Source organism: Hippocampus comes, unplaced genomic scaffold, assembly GCF_001891065.2.
Source record: "Hippocampus comes isolate QL1 unplaced genomic scaffold, H_comes_QL1_v1.1 scaffold7, whole genome shotgun sequence".
Classification (NCBI taxonomy): Eukaryota; Metazoa; Chordata; class Actinopteri; order Syngnathiformes; family Syngnathidae; genus Hippocampus; species Hippocampus comes.
The window spans coordinates 3,571,520-3,589,584 of record NW_017842060.1 but is presented as its reverse complement, the minus strand read 5'-3'; the positions used below and the strand labels follow the sequence as shown (position 1 = coordinate 3,589,584).

The 18,065-nt window shown below is 44.0% G+C and overlaps 2 protein-coding genes across 3 annotated transcripts in view; one reads left to right on the top strand and one right to left on the bottom strand.

Annotated features, from left to right (window-relative positions):
• Window positions 1–665: 665 nt before the first annotated feature.
• On the top strand, window positions 666–10,593 carry smarca5 (SNF2 related chromatin remodeling ATPase 5). 2 transcript variants are annotated; one of them, XM_019862449.1, is made up of 24 exons: window positions 667–937; window positions 1,943–2,065; window positions 2,148–2,314; window positions 2,760–2,860; window positions 2,940–3,040; window positions 3,115–3,294; window positions 3,537–3,692; window positions 3,767–3,898; window positions 3,972–4,040; window positions 4,142–4,251; window positions 4,576–4,802; window positions 4,906–5,027; window positions 5,099–5,251; window positions 5,327–5,459; window positions 6,164–6,312; window positions 6,389–6,511; window positions 6,599–6,706; window positions 7,055–7,168; window positions 7,250–7,372; window positions 7,746–7,878; window positions 7,957–8,075; window positions 9,236–9,448; window positions 9,529–9,639; window positions 10,168–10,591. In XM_019862449.1, exons 1-24 carry the CDS (start codon window positions 863–865, stop codon window positions 10,231–10,233), a joined length of 3,108 nt encoding a protein of 1,035 aa, XP_019718008.1. In that variant the 5' UTR covers window positions 667–862; the 3' UTR covers window positions 10,234–10,591. The 2 variants fall into 2 exon arrangements, with proteins under 2 accessions (XP_019718007.1, XP_019718008.1); XM_019862448.1 differs by having other exon boundaries at window positions 666–937; window positions 6,389–6,706; window positions 10,168–10,593.
• Window positions 10,594–12,150: 1,557 nt separating this feature from the next.
• LOC109511377 (FRAS1-related extracellular matrix protein 2) overlaps window positions 12,151–18,065 on the bottom strand; it is a 29,575-nt gene continuing 23,660 nt past the window's right edge. Inside the window, exons 16-24 of the mRNA XM_019862447.1 lie at window positions 17,129–17,460; window positions 16,276–16,468; window positions 16,089–16,193; window positions 15,712–15,839; window positions 15,109–15,243; window positions 14,696–14,822; window positions 14,427–14,614; window positions 13,316–13,462; window positions 12,151–12,819 (exon numbers count right to left, since the gene is read on the bottom strand). Of these exons, the coding sequence (XP_019718006.1) occupies window positions 12,277–12,819; window positions 13,316–13,462; window positions 14,427–14,614; window positions 14,696–14,822; window positions 15,109–15,243; window positions 15,712–15,839; window positions 16,089–16,193; window positions 16,276–16,468; window positions 17,129–17,460 (1,898 nt within the window). The 3' untranslated portion in view covers window positions 12,151–12,276. The remainder of the gene's footprint in view (window positions 12,820–13,315; window positions 13,463–14,426; window positions 14,615–14,695; window positions 14,823–15,108; window positions 15,244–15,711; window positions 15,840–16,088; window positions 16,194–16,275; window positions 16,469–17,128; window positions 17,461–18,065) is intronic.

Below are 18,065 nucleotides of genomic sequence, written 5' to 3'. Positions count from 1 at the left end.
GTGCCCCATTTTAAATATATGTTGATTCAAACTCTAGTAAAAAATAATTTAATCCTTCATCATCATTATTTAACGTGAAATGAGTCTTGTGTTGAATATCGTGCATTTTAACTTGAATGGCAACGGCAAAAAAAAGCTGCCTTAAATGTTGATATATTTTACTAAATATTCAAAGAAAAATTAGAAAATATATGCATTGTGGTTTCGCATGCTTGGTTTCGCATTGTTTTAAGTCGAACAAAAAAATTTAAAAAGCCAACAACTTTTAGTTTCAGTTTCCGTGATGCATTCATGGGCGTGGGAAGGTCATAGCACGTTCCATGAGCGACTTAAACTTTAACAAATTACTTTTAACATTTTAATAATGAGGCTCAAACGTCACTTCAACCCGAGTGTTAAGATAGCATTACGTTTTCTTTTCTTGACACTGTTTACCATTTTTTTTTTCCATTTTAAGATACTGTATCACATTTTGTTAGTGGTACTGACTGTTTATGCGACATTGAACTTCTCACTTATAAGATGATTTTTATTTATATATTCATTTCATCCACGACAGTAGACTTTTTGTGTCAAAATTGTACTTAAAAAAACCCATAGTGCCAATGTTTCCGATTGTCTACGGGACGTTACAGCCAACTCTCGCGATTGCACGGCAAACTCACGCTTTTGAGAACGCGGGTTTTCGGGAGGAGCAACACGATCCCGCTAGCACCGACCGGTGTGTCTCTTTCATTCCATAGAGTCGAACTGTACCGGACAACGGCGAAAAAGTTGTCCCCCAAAATCCACAGATCCATTTTACACGGGATACACTAACAGAGGCTATTACCACTAGCCGAAGAGGGAATAGCCGTAAAACATGTCGGAAATATTAAGCTGCGTGGAACCGGAGCGGGAAGAGCAGACCGAAATTGAAGAAGCCGGGGGAGCTGAGGTAAGATTGTTGGAATTGGGACATTGTCTCCCCTTTCAGTGTGGTGTTGTCATCCATTGTATCGATATACATGATTGGGATCATTCCTCATTGACTTGAACGCTTCCCACGTCCGACTTGGACTTCATTAACCGTTAGCGCCAGTTAGCTCGTGGCTAACCCACGGTAACTCAACTTGCTAGCGCCTCGCCGCCGAAGCCATTGTTGTTCCCTAAATGTAGGACGTTGCGACAGGCACGGCCAAATAGATCGGCGTAGTGTTTTGCATTTTTCTCATTCTAGAAGAGAATTCATATTCATATTAGCACATTCTGGCTAGTTAACAGTTAACCGAAGCTCGCCTTTGTTTCTCTTCAAAGATGTGATACCAGTGCTGCAGTGCCTCGGACGTTTTAATTTACTTTTAAATTAACATAACCACACAAGGGGGTGTTTTTAAATGGTTCCAGTGTGCTTTGTTAGAGAATTTGAAGTACATAATTTGTCATGAACAAATTTTTGTCATCCAAATGTATTTTTCATTTATCGCAGTGGTTATTTTGCCGGTAACATTGCCATCTAGCGTTTTTTTTTTTTTGGCCGTGAAACGCGCAAGAACAGCAAGTACAAATTCTTTACACAGTCTGCTAGCTCGTGTCGTTGTGGGGAGAGCGCTCACCCCGAATGTACTGCTTTAAACCTTTGCGTCATGGGTTCGAATCCCAGCCTGAGATATGTGGATGATTCATGATGATATTTTTTCAATATTTTTTTTCAATGCATGTTTTATTTTCATACACTTAGTAGATATTCCTAGGACCAATGTCTTACCTACCATTTAAACAAATGCTTACATCCAGTATTTCTAAATGTCATAGAATGTTTTTAGGAAGTTGCACTTTACACGAAATAATGAACAAACTGATTAAAACAACCTTGTTACTCGGGCATACAAGGTGCATTGGTCTCTCTGGCATAGCAATTCATAAACACATTTGTGTGCTATTTTGTTTTGTTTTTACATAGGAAAAGTCTGACTCGGATGCCGGCAAAGAGTCGTCCTCCGATGCAGGACCTGATGGACAAGATGCGTCCTCTTCCTCTTCCACCAAAACCAAAGAATCTGCTCCAGGTTATGAAGAGAAAGTGGTGAGGACATTTGGTTTCAATTCAACGATAAAACCTGTCTGACGTTACTTGGAATAACCCGGTCTTCTTTGTGCCCATGTAGAAAACGGACCGTACCAACAGATTCGACTACCTGTTGAAGCAAACCGAGCTGTTTGCTCACTTCATACAGCCCGCTGCACAGAAGACTCCCACGTCCCCCCTAAAGATGAAGCCCGGGCGTCCTCGCATCAAGAAAGACGAGAAGCAGAATTTGTTGTCTGCTGGAGAGTGAGTATCCAATAATATGATCTGGTTTGATCACATTTTGACATTGAATTGAATTTGACAACATTTTTTTCCCCTGCAGAAAGTAGTGGAAGTTGGTCAAACTGTGGTAATCATAAATCCCATATTAACTGTGCTGCACTGTGTTTTGAAACGAGATTTAACAATGTTTATGATTTTATAAGTAGGCCTACATGCAGAAGAAATAGTGAAGCATGTAGATTCAGTGGGCAAAATGCGCAAGTCTTTTGGTTTTTGCGCTCTGCAATCACTCCGCCATCCGCTCTCCGGTTGCATGTGCCATTAGCCATCACCAGGCACCGTTCCCGAATTGTAGCTTTAGCCATATTGTACTAAGCAGCCAGTACAGGGATGCTTGTATTCGTTGCCTTGTTACCCTGAGGACGCAATAAATTGTAGTTCTGCTTCCTCATGCGTTTTCTCTCAGCAATCGTCATCGCCGCACCGAGCAAGAGGAAGACGAGGAGCTGTTGAGTGAGAGCACCAAGACCACAAACGTCTGCACCCGCTTCGATGACTCGCCATCGTGTAAGTGCTCACCTCTTGATCGATGGAAAGGAAGAAAGTTGTGTAAGTATTTCTATGCAGGGTTTGCTTTCCCATGCAGACGTCAAAACAGGAAAGATGAGAGACTATCAGGTCCGTGGTCTGAACTGGCTTATCTCTCTGTATGAAAACGGAATCAATGGCATCCTCGCCGATGAAATGGTAAGTGCTTTCTCACAAATGTATCATTTCATCGTGAGGCGGGACTTAATCGAAACGGATTGCTATGCCATCAGGGTTTGGGAAAGACCCTCCAGACGATTTCCTTGCTGGGGTACATGAAGCACTACAGGAACATCCCCGGACCGCACATGGTGCTGGTGCCCAAGTCCACCCTGTACAACTGGATGAACGAGTTCAAGCGCTGGGTGCCGTCACTGCGAGCGGTCTGCCTCATTGGAGACAGAAATGAGAGGGTCGGTCATGTCACCATTTTACCATTCTTGATTTGAAATGATTCAGGGGGGAAATAACCAAATTTCATGAGAGTAAACTTTTTGTTGTAAAATCTTAAAATCTCTTAAAAATCGGAACTTTTTCCACTTAACATTACATTCTATTCTGAATGTTAGTACAGTCCTTTGTTCTTGTAAAATGACATATTTTGTTTTGTGTCATTATTCTGGTAATTCTACAACCTCTTCCATCCGTTTTGCAGACGGCTCTCATCCGAGACGTCCTGCTGCCCGGCGAATGGGACGTGTGCGTGACCTCGTACGAGATGCTCATCATCGAAAAGGCAGTGTTCAAGAAATTCAACTGGCGCTACCTGGTCATCGATGAAGCCCACAGGATCAAGAACGAGAAGTCCAAGGTACGCATTCCCCAAATCTACCCACTTTCTGTGATGAAAAGTATCCCCAAATACTAAGGCACTTTTTCTCGCAGTTGTCAGAGATTGTGCGAGAATTCAAGACCACCAATCGCCTGCTGCTGACAGGCACGCCACTCCAGAACAACCTGCACGAGCTGTGGGCCCTGCTCAACTTCCTGCTCCCCGACGTCTTCAATTCATCAGAGGTGTGTGATTTAATCCCAGTTCTTTTAATCATACTTACAACATTACCTAAATTGTCGCATCTGGATCTTTAAGGACTTTGACTCTTGGTTTGACACCAACAATTGCTTAGGCGATCAGAAACTGGTGGAGCGTCTTCATACGGTATGTTGTACACACACACACACACACACACATTTATCTAAATAGTATTTGCTTATTTTTGAACCATATTCTCAATATTTTTCTTGTATTCTTGCAAGTAGGTGCTCCGCCCTTTCCTGCTCCGTCGCATAAAAGCTGATGTGGAGAAAACGCTGCTGCCCAAGAAGGAGATCAAGATGTATGTGGGACTCAGTAAAATGCAGCGAGAATGGTAAGTACCCTTGAGGTAGATGTTATTGCTTTTTTTTCCCTCCTTTTTTTTTTTAAAAAAATAAGGAGCAGTCAACCCAAAAATGTTGACAATCTTTACAATAAAATGTTCTATGAGCCCTGAGCAACTGTGATGTCATTTACAGTTGAAAGCTAGTTGCAAAATGGCCGCCCCGTGAGATGGACCAAAACGGGTGGATTTTATTGCATAGAACATATTGTGATGACAATTTTTGGGTTGACTTCCTCTTTACACAAAACACAGCTCATTTTAAATTACGGTGGTCCTTTAAAAAAAAAAATCACTGACCAATGTTTCCATAAGGTACACCAAAATTCTGATGAAGGACATCGACATCCTGAACTCTGCCGGCAAGATGGACAAAATGCGCCTGCTCAACGTGCTCATGCAGCTGCGCAAGTGCTGCAACCACCCGTACTTGTTCGACGGCGCCGAGCCCGGCCCCCCTTACACCACCGACCTCCACCTGGTGGTCAACAGCGGCAAGATGGTGGTGCTGGACAAGCTGCTGCCCAAGATGAAAGAGCAGGGTAAGTCGGAGGTGTCCCTGGACGCTGCAACAGGGCTTGGAACAAAACGGAGCTATCACAGTTGCAGCTGTGCTTGACAGAACATTTACCGTTTCTCCCCCAGGCTCACGTGTGCTCATCTTCAGCCAGATGACCAGGGTGCTGGACATCTTGGAGGACTACTGCATGTGGAGGAACTACGGCTACTGTCGTCTGGATGGTCAGACGCCGCACGAGGAGAGACAGGTACGCCACCAGCTGTTTGCAGTTTTGAGACACTGTGACCTTTAAAATAAAAGGGGGGTGCACGTTTTTAGATCTCCATCAACGCCTACAACGAGCCCAACAGCAGCAAATTCATCTTCATGCTGAGCACCAGAGCCGGCGGCCTCGGTATTAACCTGGCGACCGCGGACGTCGTCATCCTCTACGACTCGGACTGGAACCCTCAAGTGGACCTCCAGGCTATGGTGAGTGCTCCCTGAGCTTATTTAAACATAAACAAGAAGCGGCGTTGGTCGTCAGTCTCTTGTCCCGCAACGCAGGATCGAGCTCACAGGATCGGGCAGCTGAAGCAGGTGCGCGTCTTCCGTTTCATCACGGAGAACACGGTTGAAGAGCGAATTGTGGAGAGGGCTGAGATGAAGCTGCGCCTGGATTCCATCGTCATCCAGCAAGGTACAACACAAAATTGTGTTGTACCTTTTTCTTAAGTTAGCGGGGGCAGGTTAGAAATGAACAAGTGAGGGGGTATCCTTTTGTGCAAATTATGGTATATACATTATAACTGGCGGCAAAATTAACTGTATGATTTAAAGTAGCACAATTGAACGTAATAACACGCGACGACCTTAACATGCGACACTCCAATAAAATGTATGTACGTATCCAAATATGAATTCGTTTTTTTTTTTTTTTCATAAACAACGTAAAATTGAATTTATTAAAGTTTTATTTTTTTTTCGATTATGGATGACTCCAGGGAGTAGTTTTTGCATCATCCGCCAGGGTGCCTGAAGAATCTCAAAATTTTTAAATTGCATTTATTCAAGAATGTAAAAACAAGGTCTTAATTAGGATTGAAGTAGAGCTTTCAAAAGTCTCAAAAAATGTCAACGCATAAACAGCAGGATTTTATCGTGAATAAATCACAATTCCTGAAGATTATTTTCAGAATGACTCAAACATTACAGAATCACAATAGCAGAACCAACGAAATAAGGATGCGTTTTTAGTTGGGACTCATAAGAGAAGATGGACTCGTTTATGGGCTCAAGCAACTTTGCACAACATGGGCAACTTTGAAATATTGTGAATTTGGTCTTAAATTTAATTTCAAATGGAATTAACAAGTCATCATGGCTGTTTCTTCATCACAACAGGGCGACTTGTGGATCCGAGCGCCAACAAGCTGGGCAAAGACGAGATGCTCTCGATCATCCGGCACGGCGCCACGCACGTCTTCGCATCCAAGGAGAGCGAGATCACAGACGATGACATTGACGCCATCCTGGAGAGGGGCGAGAGGAAGGTGAGTCCTCGCACAAGCGCCGCCACGCATGCTGCCCACGCACGTTTTGGTTGATGTTTGATCACCTGGCCACCAGACGATGGAGATGAAGGAGAAGCTGTCCTCCCTGGGCGAGAGCTCGTTGAGGAACTTCACCATGGACACGGAGAACAGCAGCGTGTACACATTTGAGGGGGAAGACTACAGAGAGAAGAAAAAGGTGCAGAAAAGCCGCCAAAACAATTCCTTTTCACGATGTAAAAGCTCGATGCTTCATCTCAGCCTCCTTCTGCTCTTGCTCCGTCAGGTCATCACCAACTGGATCGAGCCCCCCAAGAGAGAGAGGAAGGCCAATTACGCCGTGGACGCCTACTTCAGAGAAGCCCTCCGAGTCAGCGAGCCCAAAGCACCAAAAGTAGGACCAATATCGAATTACTTTCAAACTGTACTTTCAAAACCGTTGGGCAAAACTAACCCAAATATTGGCTCAACAACAACAAAAAAAAACAAACAATTTTGCGGGTTACTTTGTGAGCTATTTATTTGAAAACAGCCCGGATTTTATTCGAAACACTGAGTTAAAAAGTGAGGTCAGCGTGGCCCAAGTAACTCTCAGTCCCTTTTTGATTCCTACCTGAGTTTATTTTTTTTTTTTTTAACCAAGTGTTTTCTGTTTGAAAGGATGCACCTTTTCATCCCTCATTGACCCGATGACATAACTACAGAAAGCAATGTTTCACTTTGCTCATACTCCACCCTTCAGGCTCCCCGTCCGCCCAAGCAGCCCAATGTCCAAGACTTCCAGTTCTTTCCCCCACGTCTCTTTGAGCTCCTTGAAAAGGAAATCCTCTTCTACCGAAAGACAATTGGCTACAAGGTAACTCATCTCATTTGCCACACAAACTTGTGATTTTTTTATGATTATTATTTTTTTAATAACGCAAGCGTGTCCATTTAGGTGCCGCGCAATCCGGAAATGCCCAACTCTGCTCAGGTTCAGAAGGAGGAGCAAGCCAAGATTGACGAGGCCGAAGCCTTGACGGAGGAGGAGCTGGAGGAGAAGGAGAATCTTCTTCAGCAGGTACCCGAGTTCTCACCCAACACACCGGTAACCCCTTAAAGCCGTCTTTCTTGTCCGTATTCGGTGTCAACTTCATGGACTCTGAAGGAGAAATTAAACAAAAGTGACAGAACAGAGTCGTGAGGTTTGACTCTCACCTCTCCTTGCACTGCTGATGATGTCATTTTGTGTCAATGTCCATCTTCTGATACTACCGCAGTCATCTTTGTTCTCCATATGGCTGAAGTGCCTTTGACTAGGAACTTTTTGCTGACTTAATTCCCCCATTACACAGCTGTACCTTTTCTACTTAATGGCGACATGATGAAGTCATCCGGATGTGCCCGTTATTCAAAACCCCCCTGAAGTTTTTGTTCCCCCTCCTCTTGATCAGGGATTCACCATTTGGAACAAGCGCGACTTCAACCAGTTCATCAAAGCCAACGAGAAGTGGGGACGCGACGACATCGAGAACATCGCCAGGGAGGTGGAGGGCAAAACGCCGGAGGAAGTCATGGAGTATTCCGGTAATGTCCACTTCCACTCCCAAGTTGTTCTCGTTCCTCGTCCTCGTGTGCGACGTTGTTGTGCGCTGTGTTCCCCAGCTGTGTTCTGGGAGCGCTGCAACGAGCTGCAGGACATCGAGAAGATCATGGCTCAGATCGAGCGAGGTGAGGCCAGGATCCAGAGGAGGATCAGCATTAAAAAGGCCCTGGACTCCAAGGTAGGTAGTAGCAAGCAGAATCACCTCATCGGATACTGAATGTATTTCACAATTCAAATCTCATCTCAGTTTTATTTTTGTTGTTGTTTTTGGAATTTAACAGATACAGGCATGCTTTTGTCAAAATACCCTAAGCCTCAAGAATTGCAGTACACTTGTCGGGCTTTATTTTGTCTTGCTGAAATGAGCCTCTTTTGAGTAGTCTGAGACAGTGCTAGGAAAATGAATGACATAAGTGGCTTGCACTTGGGGAAGCAAAGCCCAGACTGCGAAAAAAGTGAGCACTCATTAAAACAAATGCAATTTCACTCATGGAGGCAGCCCTTCATATGCTACTTCGTATGCTGATCCATGCATGTGGCGCATGCAGCAGACACACACACACACACACACGCACACACATTTCTAAACACAATCACATATATGGCGCTTATCAGAATGTAATTGGAGCTGTAAAACTGCTGTTGAAAAAAAAATGGGTGACGACAATTACCGGTTTGACGGGTTTTCTGTGGTTTTAAAACGTCAATAAAGTTTCAATAACCACTTTTGCTGTCTGTCACCGGTAATCATCCCTTTTTTGTGGGCACGTCAAAACAAGGCACAATATGATTGACTGCTTGCATAGTTACGCTTCTTTGAAGTTCATTGCCTCCAATTAACCTTTTTTTTTTCCCCCTCCTTCTCGTGTCAAGTCATGAGGAGCACATGGGTGGGTTTATAAAAATAGCTCACCGGTGAAGAGATACTGTGACTTACCAAGAAATGGTCACATTTATTTAAACTTCACATGATACCTGTTTCTTCTGTACTCAATATATTTTGCTGGAAAATATTGAGAGGAAAATACCCTCTCAAACTGAGCTGTACCCCATCGAATCAAATCGCAATTCCACTGAGTCAAACCGAATCTCATAGTTTTGCTTTAAAATCGAGCAGTCCTTAAAATCACACCCCATGTATCGAGATAAGCACTGAATCGTCTTCGCTTGGAGCGATACACACTCCTAAAAATAACCCCAACATTGGTTATTTTGGGGGGTTATTCATGTTTTATTGTTGTATCGTTACGCTGTGCATCCAGTCAGTTGTGAATGCAGCTCATGACCGGTTGAGCATCGTCACCTGTATCTTCACCCGTCGTCCTCTCCCGCTTCCAGATCGGCCGCTACAAGGCGCCCTTCCACCAGCTGCGCATCTCCTACGGCACCAACAAAGGCAAGAACTATACGGAGGAGGAGGACCGCTTCCTCATCTGCATGCTGCACAAGCTGGGCTTCGACAAGGAGAGCGTGTACGACGAGCTGCGTCAGTGCATCCGCAACTCGCCGCAGTTCCGCTTCGACTGGTTCCTCAAGTCCAGGACGGCCATGGTGAGCAGACATTTACCGCCGTCTCCGGCGTTCGTTCTGCCGCCGCCGATGTTGAGATGTGCGATTGTGTGCGGCTGCAGGAGCTGCAAAGACGATGCAATACGCTCATCACGCTCATTGAGAGGGAAAACATGGAGCTGGAGGAGCGGGAGAAGGCAGAGAAGAAGAAAAGGGGGCCAAAGACGGGCTCAGTAAGTGGAGCGACGCAATACATGGCGACTGAAATCACGTTGCTAAGTGCAAAACGACCTTCAGGGTCAGAATTTTCAAATGTTTCCGAATATCAACTTTTATCAACTCAACATAAAACGGAGAGTTGCAGCCCCCCAAACGTGCCGAAAGAAGGGCTCTGCTAACTTAATGCTAACACTGAGTAGAATCTGATTAACCCTTAAGCAAGTGTTTCAACCCAAATGGTTCAGTGGCAATATGTAGACAGACAATATAACAGTCATATACTCTTTATCTTCTGTGTAGACCGAATAATATAAACGCCACACTGATGAGCTCAGAGATGAGTTTGGTAAATCCTACATTTCGGATTTTTCCAAACTGGGATGAGGGAACAGCTTGTTTTATATGTGTGCCTGCTGAGCTTTTTTTCTACCTTCCTTTATTAGTTCTGGTTCCATTGCATTGCTGAAATGCTCAGCAATGCCAAACTGTCTTTGTTTTGGCGGCGGGCAAAAAGCTGAATCACTTCTCCTCCTCCCATTTAGGCCCAGAAACGGAAGCCAGAAGGAACCTCGGACGGTCGCGGACGTCGGAAAAAGCTGAAGTTGTGAAGGCAACCTCTCAATCATATGTACAGCGCATCATCGCTAGCAAAGCCGCAACCGCAACCACAACTACAACAGTCGTTTGTGTGCGTTTGCTCACTGTGTCGAAGTTCCTAATAGACTATGTTATTTAGGTTCTAGCAAGTTTTCTGCCTTGTTGTCGTTTACTGAAACACTGCAGCAGTGCTGGTTTTGTTTTTTTGTTTTTTTTTACTAGTACTTATTGGAAATTGTATTTATGCTTATTGGTTGTACCACATTCCAATGTTCCTTCTTTATCTCCCTGCAATCTAGATGTATTCTTTCTCAAATAAAGATCCTTTTTTTTTTTTAATAAAATAAAACGGTGCACTGTGGTAAATGAGATGAACTTATGTAGCAGCAGATTTTTAAAAAGTGTGTGCATCCAAACCTTTGTAGTCTAAAAATCATGTCACTTATTTTATGTACACTCTTTGTACAGTATATGGTAACATGCATTTCAATGTTCGGGTCAAGATTTTTACCTCTAGCTGAAAAGGTTAGGAAACCCTGTCATTGACATGCATGTCGAACATTTAATTCAGTGATTCTTTTTCCATACCACTAGAGGGAGCCAAAGAATCACAATTTATTCTTGTCCAAAACCAAAATGCCCACAAAAATGTAATTATTTTTCCATCATAAGAAGAAACAAAGCAATTTCAATATGGCACATTGAGATGGTTTAGCATCTGGTTTCCGCCACGATCTCAACAATTTTATTCAAAAATATGAACTCCATTTTGCATAGAGAAAGAAGAATGATATCTACAAACCTTGATACTGAGTATGTGTACGTATAGTGACGAAAAACAATCATTTATCACATTAGCATTCAATGAGGTCATCTTCCACTAACATTCATTCCAAGTCAATGTGACACAGTCAAATACCTTAATTATAATAAATTTTAAAAAACACACAGTAAACTTGAAAATTTTGTCATGTCATTAAAATAGAGGCTGCCTGAGCTGATTCCATAAAGTTAGCATTTTTTTTGTTTGTTTTTTTTTTGCCTTTCATGCATTTGCAAACAAAATGACATAAAAAGGAGAGAGGGGACCTTTTACAAGTAAATAGGCTAAAAAGGGGCAACTGCAGACACCCATTACTCCACGACCCGCACGGGATGCCCAAGGGTGGGGAACCTTACGCCCCATAATTGGGCCCCCATGCACATCAACAAACAACCTCAGGAAATGTTAACCCTAAAAAATGCTCAACATCATATACAGTGAACAAGATGACATCACAGCCCTGGGTAATAAAGTATGTAGAAGGGATACATCTTTGACTGACTTGGAGCTCTTTGTATGTTGGGAAGAATCTACAATATGCCTTGACTGGGTGATTTGCAAATCTTCACCACATGTGTATATTTACTGAATTTATATTTGTAATCCATTAATTAACGGTCATGCTACAAAATGAGTTTCAAATGATTGAGTTTTGGGATGCTTGTTTGTGATATGTTTACGGTTCAAACTTTTATTATGACACCCCACCCTTGTGAAGTCGCCCTCTGTAGAATAGATGGCGGGTCTGTTTGTAATATCGGATGTGTGTGCCATTTGTTGGTAGTGGCCAGTGGAGGAGGTGGGGTGGATGGGCGGCGTCACTTACTCGCAGTTCTTCATTATTCTCGTCCGGGCACTCTCCCTAACCACCGTGAATAGTATTTATTTGATCGTATGTACAACTGAAAAGAATTTTGAGACCACTGCAAGAGTAAATGATTATAAACAAAAGAAAAACTGCTTCAATATCATTGTCTCTCAATAAAGATTTCTTGCCAGTGATCTCTTATTTTTTTTTCCAGAGCTATATTTTGAACATTTGTTTTTTTATACTTTTCATTAGTTGAGAGGAAAAAGATTCAGGGGCGGGGCAGAGGGCGGGGCAATCAAGTGGATCTGGTACTGTTTTCAGTGCTGCATAAGTTGGGAAATGAAGGCACAGTGGTGGAGGAGACTACTACAGTCAAATGGGTGGGGAGGAAGCGGGGCCAGTGGATGCGGCTTCCCACCTCTAGACCTCGGAACTATCCGAGCCACCCCACATCCTGGTGGAGCCTCGGTTGTAGGCGGCGGATGATGAGCTGGCATAGGGTGGGAACTGGTTCTTTTCCTTCTTTTTGCGCCACAACAGCAGCACCACGACAGTGGCGATCAGACAGGCCAGGATGATCAAACCCACCAGGCCCACGATCATGGGTAGGATGGAGCTGTCCGGGGCCTCCCCACCGGAGCTCCCCACTAAGGGGCGCTCGAGCGCAGGCTCGCGCTCCAATCCCAGGGACCAGGGCTGGCGCTGGCTGACCACCACGCGGTCGGCTCGGTCCAGGGCGATGTGCTGGATGTTGGTGCCACGGTTGTTTTCAGTGCCGATGTCCCGGGCGATGGCCGGGCCGGAGACAACGGGGGTGGCACGGCGCTGACGTCGGAGAGCAGCGTCCGGGGCGGCAGACAGGCTGTGGTGAAGCAAGTCAACGCTCCGCTTTCCGCGGTTGGCGTTCTCTCTGGAGCGCACGGTGTAGATGGTGTGAATATACCACTCCCGGCCCGCGGTCACCTGCATATCAGAAACACGCTTGAACTGGACGCACTGTCAATTGTCTCCAGCAAGTTTTTCTATACAGGCACGTACAGGGGTGCCTTAAAATACAGGTTCCATTTCTTGAAATGAATGGGAATGCCATAATCCCTTCCTGCTTTAAACAAAAAAAAAAAAAAGTTCTTTCTCTCTGTAATATTGCATTGATAAAACCATGGAGTAATAACTTAATTAAATAACACGCGAAGCAAGTGTTTGTGCATCATTATTTAATGCAGCAATCCAATTCAGTGTGCTGGTCACCAAAGTGTGCTCACCAGGAGCACACTTGGGCGGCAATACTGTGAAATATATTCGTACAGACTTAAACAAAGCAAAATAGACTTCTGGTACTTCTCAGTAAGTGGCCGTTATTTTTGTAATTTTTCAGTTCCACAAATTTACTTTCCCCATGTGAAATCTGGACTTTTTTGTTGTTGTTGTTGTTGTTGAAATGAACGTGAACAATCCGAACCTGGAATAGTGGCGTCGAGGAGAGAGTGAAGCCGTCCGAACCCGGTTGTTTGACTAAAGGCAGAGCTCCAGCTGTGTCGTGAGCCAATGTGGCCTTGAAATCAATGTCACCAAATGCCGTCGCCTGAGTTTCTGGCTGGGCCTTGTCCTGAAAAGCGACAGAAAGAAAATTATTCGATGAGCAGCATAAAAATATTTTGCTGTGTGGAGTTTGCCAAAGTTCACTGAAAACTACAATTCACAAACCGGGTCACATTTTTTTTTTACAAAAATGTGCAAGCTCAGCGGAGATGAGCATTCCGTCCCTGGGTCGAAGTGATATCTCAACCCATCCACCATATTGTATGTGGCTTTAATCTTAAAATATAAATTCGGCAAATAATATCCTAAAACTGAGCGAGGATTACATCATAAAATCAAAAACAACAATTAATTATCAATCCAGTGAGTTTTTAGTTGATGATACATCTCCAAAGAGGACGCATATTCACAATTTGCTTCATTCTGCCACATCCAATATGGCTACGACGTCAACGTAGTCAGGTAAGCGTCTTTGTATATGTGTAACAGGGCCAGTAAAAAAAAAAAAACTTACTGTACTGTATTATAATTACAAAAATCTATAAAATTATGAATACCTGATGTGTTCTTTTACTATATCCGCCCTTATCAAAGGGTGGAACAAAAATGTTTATATGTTCCCCTACTTCAATAATTAACGTGGCACTGCCTCTTTTTCTCTTGATGTCCAAGGGGAGGTAAGCATTTCAAAAGGTCTAAAAAACTTTTGTTTTCATTTACAAGTTTAAGTATTGTAATACATTGCTGAGCCATATAACTTGTGCAGAGGCATGCTGTATCACTCTAATTGATGGGAGGACATTATTTTCTGCTATTTTCGTCAGGTATGGTGTGTTATTTGTGGGCCTTATTCTCTAGATTGTTTGAGGACTAGTTTACGAATTCACTCATTGATTCAGTGTTTCATAAAACTGTATGTTAGAGCTATTGTAAACTATGGCGTGTCTTTCTCTGGGTCTCTGTAACGTAAATTTGCCCCTCCATGTTCCTGAACAAAATACAGAAAAAAATTAAGGAATCCAAATTCTTACCAGGATCTTAAATCTGTAGAGCAGAGAGGGGGAATCGGCCAGGCAGCCATACTCCTTATTGGTGGGGTTATATTTGGGAACGTAGCCATCGGCTCCGGTGCACAGGAACACTTTCTCAATGCTGCAAGAGAAAGAGTCACCCAGGTTCTGCACCGGGTCCACCATCACGCGGCCGTAGATCGACGAGCCTACAAAGACCAGATATGTTTATTTGTTGGCTGCATTAGCCCCAATGCTAGTGAAAATCCATAAGGTGTGAGTTGCGGTACCTTCTGAAAAGGCGGCGTCGGTGCCCTCCCCAAAGCCCATCGAGCCATCCGACAACCAGAGCTCCTTCTTGGAAAGTAGGAACATCTGTGTGTTGAGGCTAAACTCTGCTGCTACCGGGTCGCTCACCTGACGGGAACAACCACCACCAGAAATCAAATTCTTACAAAAGGAAGCTAGCCGCAAAACTTTTTCTTCTTTGAGAAACACTTTTGCAAATCAGTGACTTCATTTGAAGAGCAACTTTGTAATTTTGAGGTGCCATTTTTTTGCAAGTCAATCCCAGAGACCTGAAGCAAGGATCAGTGACGTAAGCGAATTGCAGCACTTTAACGTATGCGTCCAGTGCAGCAAAAGTTTTTTGGGACAGTCTTATTTCGAGCCTCGGGAAGAATTTGATTGAAGAGCAGTTTACCTGCTGGAAGCGAATGTCTATGTCAAAAGTCAGAGGCTCCCTCGGATGGCACACGGGAGGGATGCTGAACTCTCCGTTGGGCGAGGCAATACAGGGAACCAGTTTCACTGTGTACGTCCCAGAGTAATCCCGCACCTAAAGGATAGGCAAAATCATTCCGTTCGCTTTTTAATATGCACATACATCACTTTCCAAAAGTTAGGGCTCACTATTCGGCTTTCGGCTGACATTTCAAGATGAAGCTAAAATGCGCTAAAAGCTTTTACCTTTTCCAAACTTTTGAATGCGCATGTCGTAACTCGCAGTTCTCCAAAGAGCCGAGCAGCAGAATTCACAACAAGTTTCGACGAATGGACCAATGATCTTCTCGATTCGGTAAGAATTGATATTTAAGAGTCGTCTTGATGATGTATTCTAGATGCTATGTCAAACAATTGATCAGTCGTACCAGATCAACTCCCTGTTCGGGAAACGTTGAACGTCCGCATTCAAAAGTTTCAAATTAAATCCATCTGTGAAGTTCAGAGTACATTTTAGGCTCATCCTGAAATTTCACTCCAAATGCCAATTTCCCTAACGTACGATCATGTGTTTGTGACTTACGGCAAAGTCAGATACGAAACTCCACTGTTGCATGGGCTGGTTGTGTGTGGGCTCGGTCCTGACCAGGGACAAGGTAAACGTCAAGCCGGGGTGGTCGGCGCATATCACCATGGAAGACACGCTGGTCCCTAAAAAGCAGACATGTATAGCATTAAAGCGCTCATATTTATAACCTGACCTTTTATATTGTCGTGGCCTCTCGGACCGTAAACGCTGGCTGACATTTGCTCGGATGACACCTGGTACTTTGACGCAGGAAACCCCGTCTCTACTCGCCACCCCCACGAGTGTGGAACTCCAGAAATAACCCAAGAGAGGATGTAGCGTAATCCAATCGAAGACGGCATTTATGGAGCGACCGCTCTTGATGTCTTTACCTGGATGAGTCATAACAAACTGGCCCCTGAAGCGAGCCTCTGTTTTAAAGTTGACCACCAGGCGGCCCTCCTCATTTATGCGCATGCTGGTGGGGTACATGGCTCCTGCACAGGTTTGAAATAACATTGTCAGCAATTCCAACGCCGTACCGTGAATGCCTTTAGGGCGGGCGTCGTCGGATGTTACCTTGCAGCTCCGACTCGGGCGGGCTCCCGATGCCCTCCTGCCACAGGATGGCCGTGTCGTACACAAAGGTGAGCTTGAGCTCCGACTGGAGGTCGAAGTGCTGCCAGCCGCCCACGGCCACGGGGGAGTGGAAGACGTAGGACACAAAGAGGGGCACGCGCAGGGTGACGTAGGACTGGACCAAGTTGAGCACCTGGCAAAACAGAATCTTGGCGTCAAAGTCCAGCTCAAAATGAATTGTAACCGTGTGTCTTTTTGGGGGATTTAAAATAGTCGGGATGCATTCTTAATTTGCGCGCTTACTTGACTTCTTGCACAGCCCCTACCAAGATTCCCTTTGGTCATTGACTAATGTGTCAATCATGACACAAAGGACGAGTAATCGGTCAGCATGTCAAGCCTACCCAAATAATTTGGTGAAAAATGTAGACTATGATCGTGAAAATGTGAAGGTTTTGGCATGCGGGAATTTTTGCAATGTGGAGGATTGCGCTCAAGGTGAATTGAATGAGCTGATTTTGAATTTCCCAAAAAGGGAGCGATGTGAATCTGTCTTATTGAACGTGCCGTAGGCATTGACGGTGGAATTTTTGCGGGTGAATTTTAGTTGTGAAAAATGCAACATTTTCATTTGTAGAAATTTCTGGCATGTTGAAATCTTTCCCAAGCTGAATTGTATGAGCTGAAGATTTAGAATTTTGAATGGTAACGATCAGTTGAATGACAGATCGGGAATGAATGGGGAATTATTTGTTGAAAAATACCTCTACCTGTGAAAAGACTATATGGTTGGTGTCGCACTGAAATCGCTTAGTTGCATGTCAATTTGGTTCCCTATATATTTTTCTCATACCTGTCCGTCGGTGCCTATGGATCCACCGCAGTCATTCAACAACTCTGACATGTCGTAGTAGCTGGTGAACTCCCAGAGGCAGGCCTCCAAGTTGAGGTTCCGGTAGAAGCGTAGAGAGTTGGATGAGCGCATGGCATTGCTGTACTGGTAGGGCGACGTTTCTCCGATGATCTCTGGGTTTTTAGTGGCATCGGTGATGAAGCCGTGGCCCGTCTGAATTTCGTTGAAATCCAGTAAATTGGAGCACCGGTGGTTGCCCACACGGGTGCCGTCGGGACTTAGCGTGAGCTCAAAGTTGGACATTGGTCTCGTGGAGATCACCGGCAACATGCCTGTTGGAAGTTCAAATACTTGTGTGACAAAAAGTAGAAGTACTGATTCAACTACCAGAAGTGTAGACTAAACGCATTCGTGCTTTGGTGTGAAAATGAAAAATGCTTATGTCAGTTACATACAGGCTAATACCCGTTTTAATAACAAAACCAAAAAGGTATTTTCGGTCTTATTAGCTTACATAGCGGTTGTCATCAGGAAAACAACGGAAATGCTGTATGTCGCATGTTGTTTTTTTTGTTTTTTTTTTTCTTTCAGCCGGGGTCTAGCTACTAACTCATCATGTTAGCTTAGCTAACATTGCAACGACAGGAAACAACAAAAAAGCTACATGAGCTAATGATAACGGGTGGAAAAAAATAGGCCGTACTGGTAGGCCTAGGCGTATTTCCAGATTAGACAGAAAATGTTTGAACGTCAGAAGCTAGTGATTTTTAGTCTGGCGCCAAAAATGTTTTCACAAATTCTTTGATTGATATTATTCTCGTTTCTGTTGGGGAAGACGATTCTTCAAATACTTGTGTGACAAAAAGTAGAAGTACTGAGTCAACTACCAGAAGTGTAGACGAAATGCATTCGTGCTTTGGTGTGAAAATAAAAAATG